Here is a 12597-nt window from a genome sequence, read left to right on the forward strand (position 1 = left end):
CATTTAACACTACGCTGCGGCAACAACTTTCCTCTTTGGAATTAGGGGCATGGAAACATTTTTTTCTTTTTTTTTTTAAAACGACATATATAAAATCCAAGTTTTATGTCTTCTTTCTGCAATATGAAGATCCAAGGTATATACTAGATTTTTTAATTATTTGGTGTACGATAAATTATAAGAATTCGATATGTTTTGAGTAAGTTTTATCATAGGAAACAAATTTTATTCCGTGTTTAACTAATTAGATCTTAAAATGTTTATTGGTGCCTATTTGGTGTTAATGTTATACATTGATTTGATGTTTATATGTTTGGTTTTGAAATTAATAATTTAGAACTAATCATTTTCACGAATATGAGTACTAACTGAAATAGGTTTGCTTGTGATAGCTTAATGTTAATCTATTGTGATATGCGCAAAAAGCATATTTGAAATATATAATGTCTATGTGTGTATCTATATCAAATAAGTAAGTTAAAACAAATTAACTCGAGAATATGTCTGGTACAAAGAAAACGCTAAAGTAAAGAGGTAAAGAAGATTATTGCATTTGGTTGTCATTGATCACAAGTGCAGACGCTATTTGAAATTTTTATGATCAGACGATTAGACAATATAGTAGTACAAAATGACATTAATTTATGGCGATTTTCGCACGAGTAATGTTATGAAGGAGAGCTCCATTTCTGTGGCTAAAACGAAAGAAAATGATTGAAAGTGATTCATTCATTAGAGTCTCTCTTTGGGCCACGTTTCTACTTCAGGTACTCTAGTTTTGAGTGTTACAAGCCACTCTTGATCTTGCACCTATTGATCACCCCGTTTCTTTAAAATTTCCCCCTTTTTTTCTTTTCCAAACCGAATATCTTTAAACTTGTGTCAACATATAGTACTGTCCAATTTATTACTCCTTCTGTTACAATTTATTACTACTTCCGTTACAATTTAGACGATACACTTTACTTATTCACCCGTTTCAAAAAGATTATACATTGCTACAATTATAAATAATTTAACTTTAAATTCTTCATTTTAATCATTTTATCCTTAATTGAGAAGCTTTTATAACCACACAAATATCATGGCTTCACAAAGCTTTTACCCACTAAACTTTTAAGTCAACAAATTTTAAAAGTATTCTTTTTTTTCTTAACTCCGTGCCGAAACTGTGATTTAAAATAATACACAAATTTGGGAAAGAAACAAAATGGTCATTCAATTTGGCATGCGATAAAGGTTGCAGGAGGTTGGTTTGAGTTCAATTCGACAATTGCAGCCATACACACACACAGGGAGAGATTGCTTAACTTTGCACAACTCTCGAACTCCACTTGCAATAATTTCATATGGAAGAGAACCAAAACTCAGAACACAAACTGTCATCTCTTCAATTGCGTATCCAACAATTAGTCAGTCACAGAGTTCTTCATCATCAGCCAAGCAACGATATATATCAATGAATTGTCATTGATTCGATGAATAACAAATTATTTGTTCATCATATTATCATGTAAAAACAAAAATAGAAGGGACAACAACAAACATTAGCCATCCGCTTAAGAGATCAAATTATCTCACAAACTAATGATAATCTCACAACCAAAGTAACTTTTAACGGGTCTATAAGACATATCTGATAATGTTAAAGAAACCTATGAAGGTAAATCTCAATATGCATGATTTTAAACCAATTGACCTTTGCTAAATACAAATGTAAATATGTACAAGTATACACATCACGAAAATGCAAGAACCTATTGTAGCTGCAGCTTGAGGCATCCCATACGTGAATATGAGATTTCAAACTGTTTCAACGGGTCAACAAAACCTTCCGAAGGACTACGGAATCTACTCTTCGTGGACAGCGTAAGTTTGAATATGTCATCTAACAATAAACTCACCGGAGGCAAATTGAAGCACCACTCACTGACAGATCACTCTCCTGCCTCCTCTTTCAAAATTACGGCAATTCCCAATCCTGAACTGATGTTGCCCTTGACAGAGCTGAAACAGCGTCTAAATATAGGTCCATTCAAAACACTTCCAGCTACTGAATTTTGCTTGTAACCATTGCCAGAAGCTCTAATATTTTTCAGCATTCTGGAATATCTTGAAACCTTTCAGGATAAGTAACATAATCGGCAGTAACAGTCAATCAAAAGTAACATGATTGGCACATTCAAAGAACAATCGGCAGTTATATCCACAGTTAAATAGCAAAAGAAAAGACAGCATAACTTACATCTGAAAAGAGGGGCTTGGGTCTGCAGAGTTTGAATTCGAGCAGCCTCTTTCATAGTGCAGCCTATGGGGAGACAATTTGTGACCACAAATAGCACGCACTCTGCTGTGTAACTCAGGAGGAAGTTTGTTCATAAAATCTGAGATAGCCAAGTCATGTTTCTCTCTGAGCTCGTCTAGCTCCTTCTGCTGCTTTTCTAGCAGCTTCTCAAGTTTCTCCACAATTTCTCCAATGTCAGCCGAACAGTTCTTACTGAGATGATTGTTTCTTCCCTCTAACGAATGACACTCGGTCTCAGAAATTAAATCAGCAGACTGGTTCTTATCACCTGTGTTTGAATTGGGAAATACACCAGCCTCTTCATCCATATCATTTTCAGTTTCATTCTCTTCATGCTCAAAAGCATCATCACCTGAACTGCTTCCCTCTTTCTGGCTGATAGATGATTGTTCGTTTTCGTCAGTCCAGCTACCCTCGGCAATTGGTGAATCTGCCTGTGACAGATTTGAAGGCCCCGGTCTGAGCGGAGAGCTCGCACTACTGGTTGCTTTTGGTGAATCAGACCAGTACTTACGACCTGAAGGAAGTCTTTCCAACACAAGACCACCAGAACGAGTAGAATCAATTGTTGAGGGGGAAACATCCTCACGAGCTCCAGAGGTACTGCTCTCAGAAGGAGCAACTTCACGAGCTTCAGAGGTACTGCCCTCAGAAAGAGTAACTTCATCAGTAATGTGATTGCTAGAACATTCTTTTGGTTCCCAATCTGGGATATATGACCGGATCTCAGAATCAATCATATCAGCAATAGCAGAGACGTCTTGATCTGTCAGGTCCAACTCCTCAACCATTTCACTAGCAACAGCATTTGCTGTATCAACTTCAATATCAAAGGGGAAGTGAATATTCCTAATATGACCTGAGATGCAGGGCAAATGTCAAACAACTAATGAAGTGATTCGTCTTAGTTTGATGAAGAAACAAGGGCCGAGGCATAACCTGTTGAATCAGTTATTCGCAGTTTAAGAAAAATTGTGTTTAGGTCCTTTCTTTGGCCCTGCACTGTGAAATCTCTGCTTCCTTCAGCCACAGGATCCTTGGGACTTCTTCCACTGTCAGATTGGTCATCACTCTTATCTGCAAGATCCCAAAAGTGTCAATTTTTTCCAGACATATCAGCATAGGGTGTAGCTGAAATCTTCTAGTTACCTGTATGTATGGGGTGGGAACTCAAGGATTTAGATATGCTTCCAGAATCTTCATCTGACTGAAGAAAGGGGTCCATCAATAGTTCACTAGCAGGCAGCCGCTCAGAAACTTTTGCAATACATTTTTCTATAAATGCTTTAACTCGAGGATCCTTCACTTTTGCCAATGATGCGGGCTTAACTCCCTTCAAACGTGGTATAACCAAGATCTTAGCATTGTAAAATACAAATTAATGATACAAGAAATCAAGTGTTAACTAAACCAACTTTAGAACATACATACATCATTGGATCAATCCATAAAGTATCAAAACTACAGTCAATAGAAGAATTAATATTGTTAACCAACACTCAGGATCAAATCATCAAAGTTGGACCCCTCCCAGTAGCAACCCCGAAGAAAAAAAAATATCAAAGGGTGGATTGATTATGACCTTTTTATGTTTCCTAGCTACCAAACAGCATCAGTAAGATTTCTAGCTCCACCAAAGTAAGGCGAAGTTCCAACGAGAGTCACCTAGACTAAGCGCATCTCAAGAGAGCCGTTAACAACACCGATGAGTCTCTCAAAGGATTCCTATTATTAAAATACAGCAGAAGCAATATCAATTGTCTTGGTATAGAGTAGTTAAGATCAAGGTGGATTGAGTATCTCTACAGATTCCTATATTTGTATTTTTTACTCTCGCTTTCTTTTTTCTCCTCCTTAGAATTATCTCTATTTCTTCCTCTTACTTATCTTTTCCACGATTCCCTATCAATGTTCTTGTACCTTAACCCAGATTTCTTTTCTCTTTCCCTTTTTCAGATCTATCACTCTGCCCAAATATCCGCTTTTGATGGCTCTCTAGTATCAAAATTTTAGACTGTTGTCTGCTTCCCCGGCTAGACATCGCCTCAACCACCATGCTTTATTTCGTGCTTCTCATTCTCGTCTCAGCAATGCCTTGTCACCATCTAACACTACTGTAGAAGCAATATCTAGATGCCTTGGCGTAATGTTCGGTAAGGTCAGGCGATTGAATCTCTACAAGAATCCAATATTTTTATTTTCATTATCTTTTCCTTATTCTTCTGTTTTTCTTTCTATTACTTCTTTCTTCTCTTTTAGTTTTCTTTCTATTTTCCTCTTAGTTTTCTTTCCAAGATTCCCTTTGTATTTTTCACCGATTTCTTTCTCCTTCTCTTTTTCCAATCATTTTCTTTGCCGAATTGATCCCTCCCTCCCTCCCTCCCTCCCTCTGGATTTAGCCACCATGTGAGCGAGGCTGCGGTGCCTTGTGACTGCCTAGCAAGGCATCTAGCACTACCATCCATCTCAATTCATCTTTACATCATTGATTGGTCCCTCCATCATTTTCACTTATGTACCTGAAATGAAACCTAATTTAAACTTGTGAAAATCTACACGATAAATTTTTTATTCTTCTGTATCTTCAGCAATCATCCGCTGAATTTTACCACATCTATGCGTTGAACCTAAGATTTGTGATTTTAGCACAATACTTAGTTAAGAAGATAACACGATGGAAGCAAAGATCCATATAGGCAATATCAACTAGTAGCAATTAAAGTGTAATTATTGTTGTTACACTAACACTAGTTCTGGGTATGGATAAGTGCAAGACTTAGATAGAAAATTTCTAAAGTGCCTCAAACGAAAGTTGCTTATACTGTTGGGATAACATGGACCTGAATAGAGCTGAAATAAAGATGATTCATATCGTTGAGCCCAACTAGTGTGGCATTGAGGCGAAGTCGATTGACCGAACTTACTGAATTATCAAACCAATTTAGCTGAACCAAAATGAGTCAGAATCGAATTAAAGCTAACTGCTGTATGATTGGTCAGCATTGGCTCTTCGGTCCCAGCAGTTTCAGAACCAAATTTTGGAAACAAAAACAGCCATTTGTGCAGTTCTATTTCTATTGATACACAAGCACACAAGACATGAAGGATGCAGTTATAACGTTTGAGGGACAACAAGGAAAAAGAGAACATAACAGACGGCAAGAAAGATATGATCTTACTGCTGTCACTTTCTTATATATCTGAGCAGCATTTGCACACTCAACATAGGGATATTCAAAAGTCACCAGCTCCAGTAAGCACATGCCAAAAGCATAGATATCTACTAGCTCATTATATTCCTCCTCATAAAGTTCTGGTGCCATGAATTCCGGAGTGCCTGAGATTAAATATAGAATTGCTCTCTTAAGATACCATCTAAACAACACAAACAATTGCAACCTTGAAAAGATGCAGAAATTAGCAAATTGGACCAAGACCTCACCAATGACACTGTGAGCTGAACGAGCCTTACGAAGAATTGCTGCGAGTCCCAAGTCACCGATTTTCACCTCTCCTTGGTTACCATTGACGAAAATGTTGTCGCACTTGAGATCCCGATGAATAACTGGAGGGTCATGACGATGTAGATATGACAGTCCCTCCAATATCTGCCTAGACCAATTCTTGAGTGCTCGCAAATCAACCTTCTTATGTTTTTTACGGTATCTACACATGCGTACACAATGAGTGTATGCGATTCGGAACGTTTGTTGGGGAGTGGGTGAGCAAACAAGAAAACACAAAAAAAAAATACATACTGTCTTAAAGTCCCAGAAGTGAATATTTCAGTAATGATGTTGATATTCTCAGTCTTTGTGTCAACCCAGGAGTTGAAATATTTGATGATATTCTTGTGCTTGAGGGTTTTAAGCAAATGAACTTCTGAATAAAGACGCTCCAAGTCCACAGCATTCCTCAAGAGATCAGCCACTTTAACCTGGTTCCAAGCTACTTCTATTCCCTCCAATTCATCAAAAGCTCTATATCTATTTTCCCGATAGCAAGTCAAGGGATTGACAGAATAGTACTTCACAACAAATATTATAGAAAAAAAATAGTAGAATGGTAAGCAAATAATATGCATGTAAAGGTGTTAGGATACACTTTCTTAAAAGCTCCTTTTCCCAGAACCTCCTTATACTGCACATAACAGGAAAATCAACTCAATAATTCAAATGCAGACAGTTAACAAAAATTTACCAGTACAAGCAATACAATCAGTAAATGTAACAACATTATCACCAAATCAGTAAGAAGAAGAAAAAAGCGGGAAAAAACTAATAAATTCAGCAAATAATGGAAGCAGATCGGTCAGTGTCACAAATAGCCAAATTCTGTCAAAATACCAAATAAAGGTAAAAAAATAATTGTAGAAGGTGAGAACTGACCCGACCGTAGCGACCAGTAGGATCGAGCTCTACGAAGTCGGGCTCGGATTCAGAATCGTCCAGTTCCTGCTCGGACGCCGAATCCTGGTGCATTCTCTTCCTCAAAAGGAATAAAACTTCAACAAAATTCCGAACCCTAGCTCTTTAATTGATTCAGATCAGTCAAATATAGCAAACAACTATCCCCAATTCAACACTGTCACCCACAATTCAGCAAAATAAAAGTAACAATTTTGATTACTCTTCCTTCACCTAGTAAAGTTGTTTATATGTAGGTACTTTACGTACGTAGGTTTGGTGCAGAGGATCAGTAATGAAAAGAATTGAAGAGACGAAGCGTGTAAAGGAAAAATAAAGGTGGCGGGTGAAAGGGGTGGTGATTTCTGAATGCATATAAACGGAGGGAATCGGCTAACTGATTGCGACCGACGAGAGTCCCAATTTTTTTCAATTTCTTTATTATTCGGATTTGGATTAGTCAACACCGGAAGGTTAAAGGAGTACTCTGGACGTTTATGGGAAAGTCAATGGACTTGGATCCTTTCTTTTGCTTTTTTTTATTTTAAGTAACCCTAGACCCTCGTGGAACTTTAAGGTTACATTTGGCAAATACAGCCAAGTAATTTTTTTTTCTTTCTTTTTTGTGGATCTAAACTTTTGAGTTTATGAGGTCAAGATTATTTTCTTATAAATAACTTCTTAGATGTTGAATAAATTATTTATATATTTAGTGAATTTCTTAATATAAAGTATTTTGTTGAACTCATAAATAGAATTCTAGCTTCGGCCCCGACTAAGGGCCTGTTTGGCCAAGCTTTTGGAAAGCCAAAAAGTACTTTTTGAAAAATTTAGGATGTTAGGCTAAAATAAAATAAAAAGTACTTTTGAGCAGTAGCAGAGCAGTTTTCTGCTTTTAGGGAGAAGTTACAAATTTTAGCTTCTTCCAAGAAGCAGAAGCAGAATCCTTACATTAAATTTATATTTTTCGAATTATTCCTCATTAAATTAGTATTTCTATTTTATTTTTCTCCTTTAACGATAAATAGATCTCTTATCGTGATTTATAAGAGTAAATTTTTAATTTATATCGAGTGATGTATTTTGATATATTTAAATCATCATATAAACAATAAGTAATACAAGATTTCCCAATATTATCTTTTTTTTTTTTGGGTTTATATATATATATATATATATATATATATATATATATATATATATATATATATATATATATATGTAAAACATTCACAAAATTACATCAATATAGGGGGATGAGGTCCCCTGATTGTTTTCAGTGTCTACCAAAGTTGCCATATTACAAACATTTACGTTTCTTTCAAAAACAGTTCCTGAGATGTCTCTGCCCACACTGCTCGATTAGCAAACACCGGAGGAATTGACAAAAACTGGGTCTTGTCAAAAACTTCATTCCTAGCTCATTCCTATGCAAGGAGGTCCGCCACTTGGTTCTGCTCCCTGTAGCTATGTCCTATGACTGGGTTGCCCAACTGCTCCATCAGATACCTGCATTCAGAAATTATGGGATTGTGAGTTAAGTTGCCATTTTTTGACATTTCCAACACCATTTCAGAGTCGGTGTCAATCATCGGAGCTGACAAGCCTTGGTCTAGGGCTATTTTTAGCCCCGACCATAGGGCTTGGAGCTCTGCCCTAAGACTATCAGTATTTGGGAGACCCTTCATGAAGCCTAAGATCCAGTCACCCCTATTGTTTCTAAACACCCCCCTCCCCCTATACCTTATTTCCCTGTGTTAAGGCATGCAACCTCATCAGCGTTCAGCTTGTAAAAGCCTATATCTGGTGGGCGCCACTGTAGGTATAAGGTGGTTGTTGCCGGAGCAGTCCTTGTAGTGGCTGCTACATGGTGGTATTCAACAACCTCAGCTATTGTTTGGTGAACATTAATGTGGTTCTTCCTCTTTTCAAAGACACTAGTTTCTCTGCACGTGTGATGCACGTGTATGTGAGTGTTATAGTATGTTGAGTTTTGAATCACTATCTATATATATTAAAATGAAGCTTTGAGTAAACAACTATACATAAAAGAGTAACGTATAAATTTCTGCGAATGATCAATCTGAATTGACATATGACAACTTTTTTGCCGAGGTCAATGTGGATCGATCGTCAGCGATTTGGATTTTTGGTTGGAATGGAGTGTATAGCTAAATTCCTCCAATCCAACCCCACATCTAAACATGAGAACAATATTTAAGTCCTCTATTAACCTTGATTGTATATATATATCTTCTACCAAAAATTATGGTATGAGTTCTTTCGATCATCATAAACGTCCCTCATGTTCGAACCCCAAATGAAAACAGATTTTTTCACATGCAAAACACTATTCCTTTTTTAAAAATGTAAATTAATGAATCTTATCTAGTGATTCTATGTTCTTCTTGATACCTTCATCTCTAGTTTTTTTTTTCAATATATTAATTTTCAAATACAGTTTAAGATGGAGAGATACACCAATGCTTCCTATATATGTATGTTTAAAGTCTCTTTAATTATAAGATTTCCCATCAATAAAAAGAATACAGAAGACTAAATAATTTCTCCTTTAAAATAAAAGAATCTATCTAAATCCTCAATTTTCTTCCTAACGTTTTTCCTGAGTATTGATGTTCTTCCATAAATATTGCTATTAAATGCACTTCAAAAAATAGCATAATCATTCAACATAACAATATTAATCGAAAAAATTTGTGCATGCCAATGGAGCTAAAAGGAGTATTTATTAACACCTGCGTAGAGATATTAAATATAACCAGTCAAATTTTATTTTACCAACTTACATGAAACATCATTATAACATTCAATATAGTGTGACAATTAAAAATTCCAAGTGTCTTGAACTGTAAGTGATTAGTGCATGACCTTATCCAATGGTAGTACCTAAAATATTGTTAACTACTGCTGAAGTAAAGTAAAGGTAACTAACAAAAGAATGAAAAATGAGGCGGATTTAGAGAATTACTTATTATATGAGATAATGTTTAAGTTGGATACAAAGGATCAACAAATCAAAATAGACTTTACGATCTCGAAAGGGAGTTGCTGATTTTCTTCAAGAGAAAACTTTATTATGATGCCATAATTGGAGTCTAATATAAGTGGTAAGAGGAAAGGTTGTTGATATGACTCCTCTCATGCGGACGTACGCAGTAAAGAAAAATTAGCTGACCACCTATTGAACTAGTAAGATGATTGTTATAATCTGCATTGACTAATCACATGTATAGTCTCAAGGTTCTTTATACTTTATATCTACTATTAGATTTTCATTTAGTGAAATTGGAGAATTGACGACTATAGTTTTAGGAAAAACAAGAAAAGAAAATCAAAAAGAACAGAGAAGAATGAAAAAGGGATATTCATATCTCCTCACTCGATTTCATGCTCTCGCTCTTCAACTCCTTCACTTCCTCACTTTCAAGATTCTGCATGATGCAATCCTAGCCTTTGTAGCAATATGAGTGTAATTACCATTTTTCTGGTAATCTATCACACTATTCTTTCATCAGGAAATTTTGTCGGATCCATTATGCACATTACTAAATACTAATACTGTCAGTGTAAGGTGCTAGCCATAAGAAATGCAATGGCACGGGAGAATCTTGTAAAAAAGTGTTACGCTGTCCAATCCCAGCAAGTATGATTTTGATTTGCAGTAATTTGAACAAACAAAGAATAATTGGATATTAGTTAAAATGCCTCTTTCAATTAGATCCTATTTACAAGTATAGTAAACTACCAGGAAACTTTTACAAGTTCCCCAACAGCGAAAGATCCTATTTCTCCTAGAGATTGCTCAGGCTTCGTCATCCACTTTGCGTTACTTCTTTTCCAACGATACAAATATATAATTCATTTAATTTCTGGATTGTTGTGAAAAATAAGATTTTGGGGGAACGACGGTTGGGATATAAATCTAGTATTTGAAATTTCTCTAAAGGAACACATCCTTTCATATCAATGAATTTCAAAACTTTTCTGAAACAACACATCCTTTTGTATACTACTAACACTAAGCGTAGGGTTTTTTAATAAGTAGGACAGTTAGTTTTTTCTAGAAGAACAAATATGTAATTTAACTTTTAAGTTAAGGGTAAGTAGGGTAATTAGATTTTTAAAAGGGTAAAAAAGTAATTTAACTTTTATCTTAAGGGCTTCCCACTTTTAATATAGTATAGATTAGAGTTCCTGGTTAGCTAGATTGCCCAGAGGCAGAAGGGCAGTAGTTGTTTCCATTTGATGCAAGCATTGTAGTCCACATTTTGGAACCTATGCCATGTGTCTTCCCAGTTGTGCATACAAAAGGATTTGCACTAAGGCTAGGCTGCTGAGTACAGTTGCGCAGCAAATGCTGCCAGGATTGTTTGGCATTGGCACATTCAAAGAAGATGTAGTTTATGTCTTCTATTGCATGATCACAGAAGAAGCAATTAGGGGTAATTCTCAGGCCAACGTGGTGTAAGTGATTCCCTGTAGGCAACCTGTTTTGTTGCATGAGCCATATGAAAAACTTGATCTTATTAGGGTCTTTAGTTTCCAAATCCAGCTGAAGTGGTCTTCATTAGAATTGTCATCATGCATAAGTGCATCAAGATAAGAGTAGACTGATTTGGTACTAAACGTGCCATTGGGGTTAAGGTTCTAAATTAGTTTGTCCTCAGCAGAGGTGGAAGTGGGGATGAAGGTGTTTTGTATTATCAGGGTGGTATCAAGTGGGATTGGGTAGGGAATGCAGCTGAAATCCCAAACCCCAACACCTCATTGATCCTGGTGTTCATGTCTCTATGGTGCCATGGACCATTGAGGATTGTATCCAAAGGTTGCATTTTGGGCATCCATGGGTCAGTGAGAAATCTAACCCTATCCCCTTTGTGATCCACCCATCTAGTGCAATTAGTGCAAATCTTCCATCCCTCCTGGATATTTTTCGAGGTTCTAGTTTTAGGCTTAACCCTACTCCCTCATCCATTGCAGTATTTGTGTAACGACCCGGTCGGTCGTTTTGAGAATTTGCACTTTGCTCGGTTATTTGAGGGCATGAGTAGCTCCGTATGATGTACTATGACTTATGTAAATCGTCGGATTTGGTTATTAGGTTATTCGAAATTGATTTGGTAAAATAATTCTCAACTAGAAGCTTTAAATTTTGAAAAGTTGACCAAGTTTGACTTTTTCATATTTGACCTCGAATTGAATTTTTGATGGTTCCGTTGGGTGATTTTGGACTCTGGAGCGCATCCGGATTGCGATTTGGAGGTCCGTGGTAGAATTTGGCTTGAAATGTCGCAAGTTGGAATTTTGGAAAGTTTGACCAGGAGTGGATTTTTGATATAGGGGTCGGATTCCAATTCCGGAAGTTGGAGCAGGTCCATAATGTCAAATGTGACTTGTGTGTAAAATTTGAGGTCAACCGGAAGTGATTTGATAGGTTTCGGCATCGGTTGTGGAAGTTTGAAGTTTCAAAGTTCATTGATTTTGAATTGAGGTGTGATTCGTGTTTTTAACGTTGTTTGATGTGATTTGAGGCCTCGACTAAGTCTGTGATATGTTTTGAGACTTGTTGGTATGTTCGGACGGGGTCCCGAGGGGCTCGAGTGAGTTTCGGGGTGGTTTCGGACCATTTCTAGGCCATTTCTAGTAGCTGGTTTTTGGCTACATGGGTGTACAGTGCGATAGCACGGTTCTGTCCGCGATAGAGAAGAGAAAAATGGGAAAAAAATGGCCAGTACATCGCGACCGCGGAAGACCTTTCTCGATCACGTAGAGGAAATGTTCTGTTGCACTGACCCAACTTTGGAAGCTTATATCTCACAATCTATAAGGAACTTAGAGATGATCCAAAAATAAAAGTTGTAGCCC

At 36.7% G+C, this 12597-nt stretch overlaps 1 protein-coding gene across 2 annotated transcripts; it reads right to left on the minus strand.

Annotated features, from left to right (window-relative positions):
* Positions 1–1481: 1481 nt before the first annotated feature.
* On the minus strand, positions 1482–7216 carry LOC109208371 (probable serine/threonine-protein kinase WNK3). 2 transcript variants are annotated; one of them, XM_019371477.1, is made up of 9 exons: positions 6694–7215; positions 6408–6445; positions 6064–6291; positions 5748–5971; positions 5485–5642; positions 3455–3638; positions 3245–3382; positions 2246–3164; positions 1482–2112 (listed from the first exon to the last, which is right to left on the minus strand). In XM_019371477.1, the coding sequence occupies exons 1-9, from the start codon at positions 6784–6786 to the stop codon at positions 1938–1940; spliced, it is 2157 nt and encodes a 718-aa protein (XP_019227022.1). In that variant the 5' UTR covers positions 6787–7215; the 3' UTR covers positions 1482–1937. The 2 variants fall into 2 exon arrangements, with proteins under 2 accessions (XP_019227022.1, XP_019227021.1); XM_019371476.1 differs by having other exon boundaries at positions 5485–5971; positions 6694–7216.
* Between the last annotated feature and the right edge of the window lie 5381 nt (positions 7217–12597).

This window comes from Nicotiana attenuata, unplaced genomic scaffold, assembly GCF_001879085.1.
Source record: "Nicotiana attenuata strain UT unplaced genomic scaffold, NIATTr2, whole genome shotgun sequence".
In the NCBI taxonomy this organism is placed as follows: Eukaryota; Viridiplantae; Streptophyta; class Magnoliopsida; order Solanales; family Solanaceae; genus Nicotiana; species Nicotiana attenuata.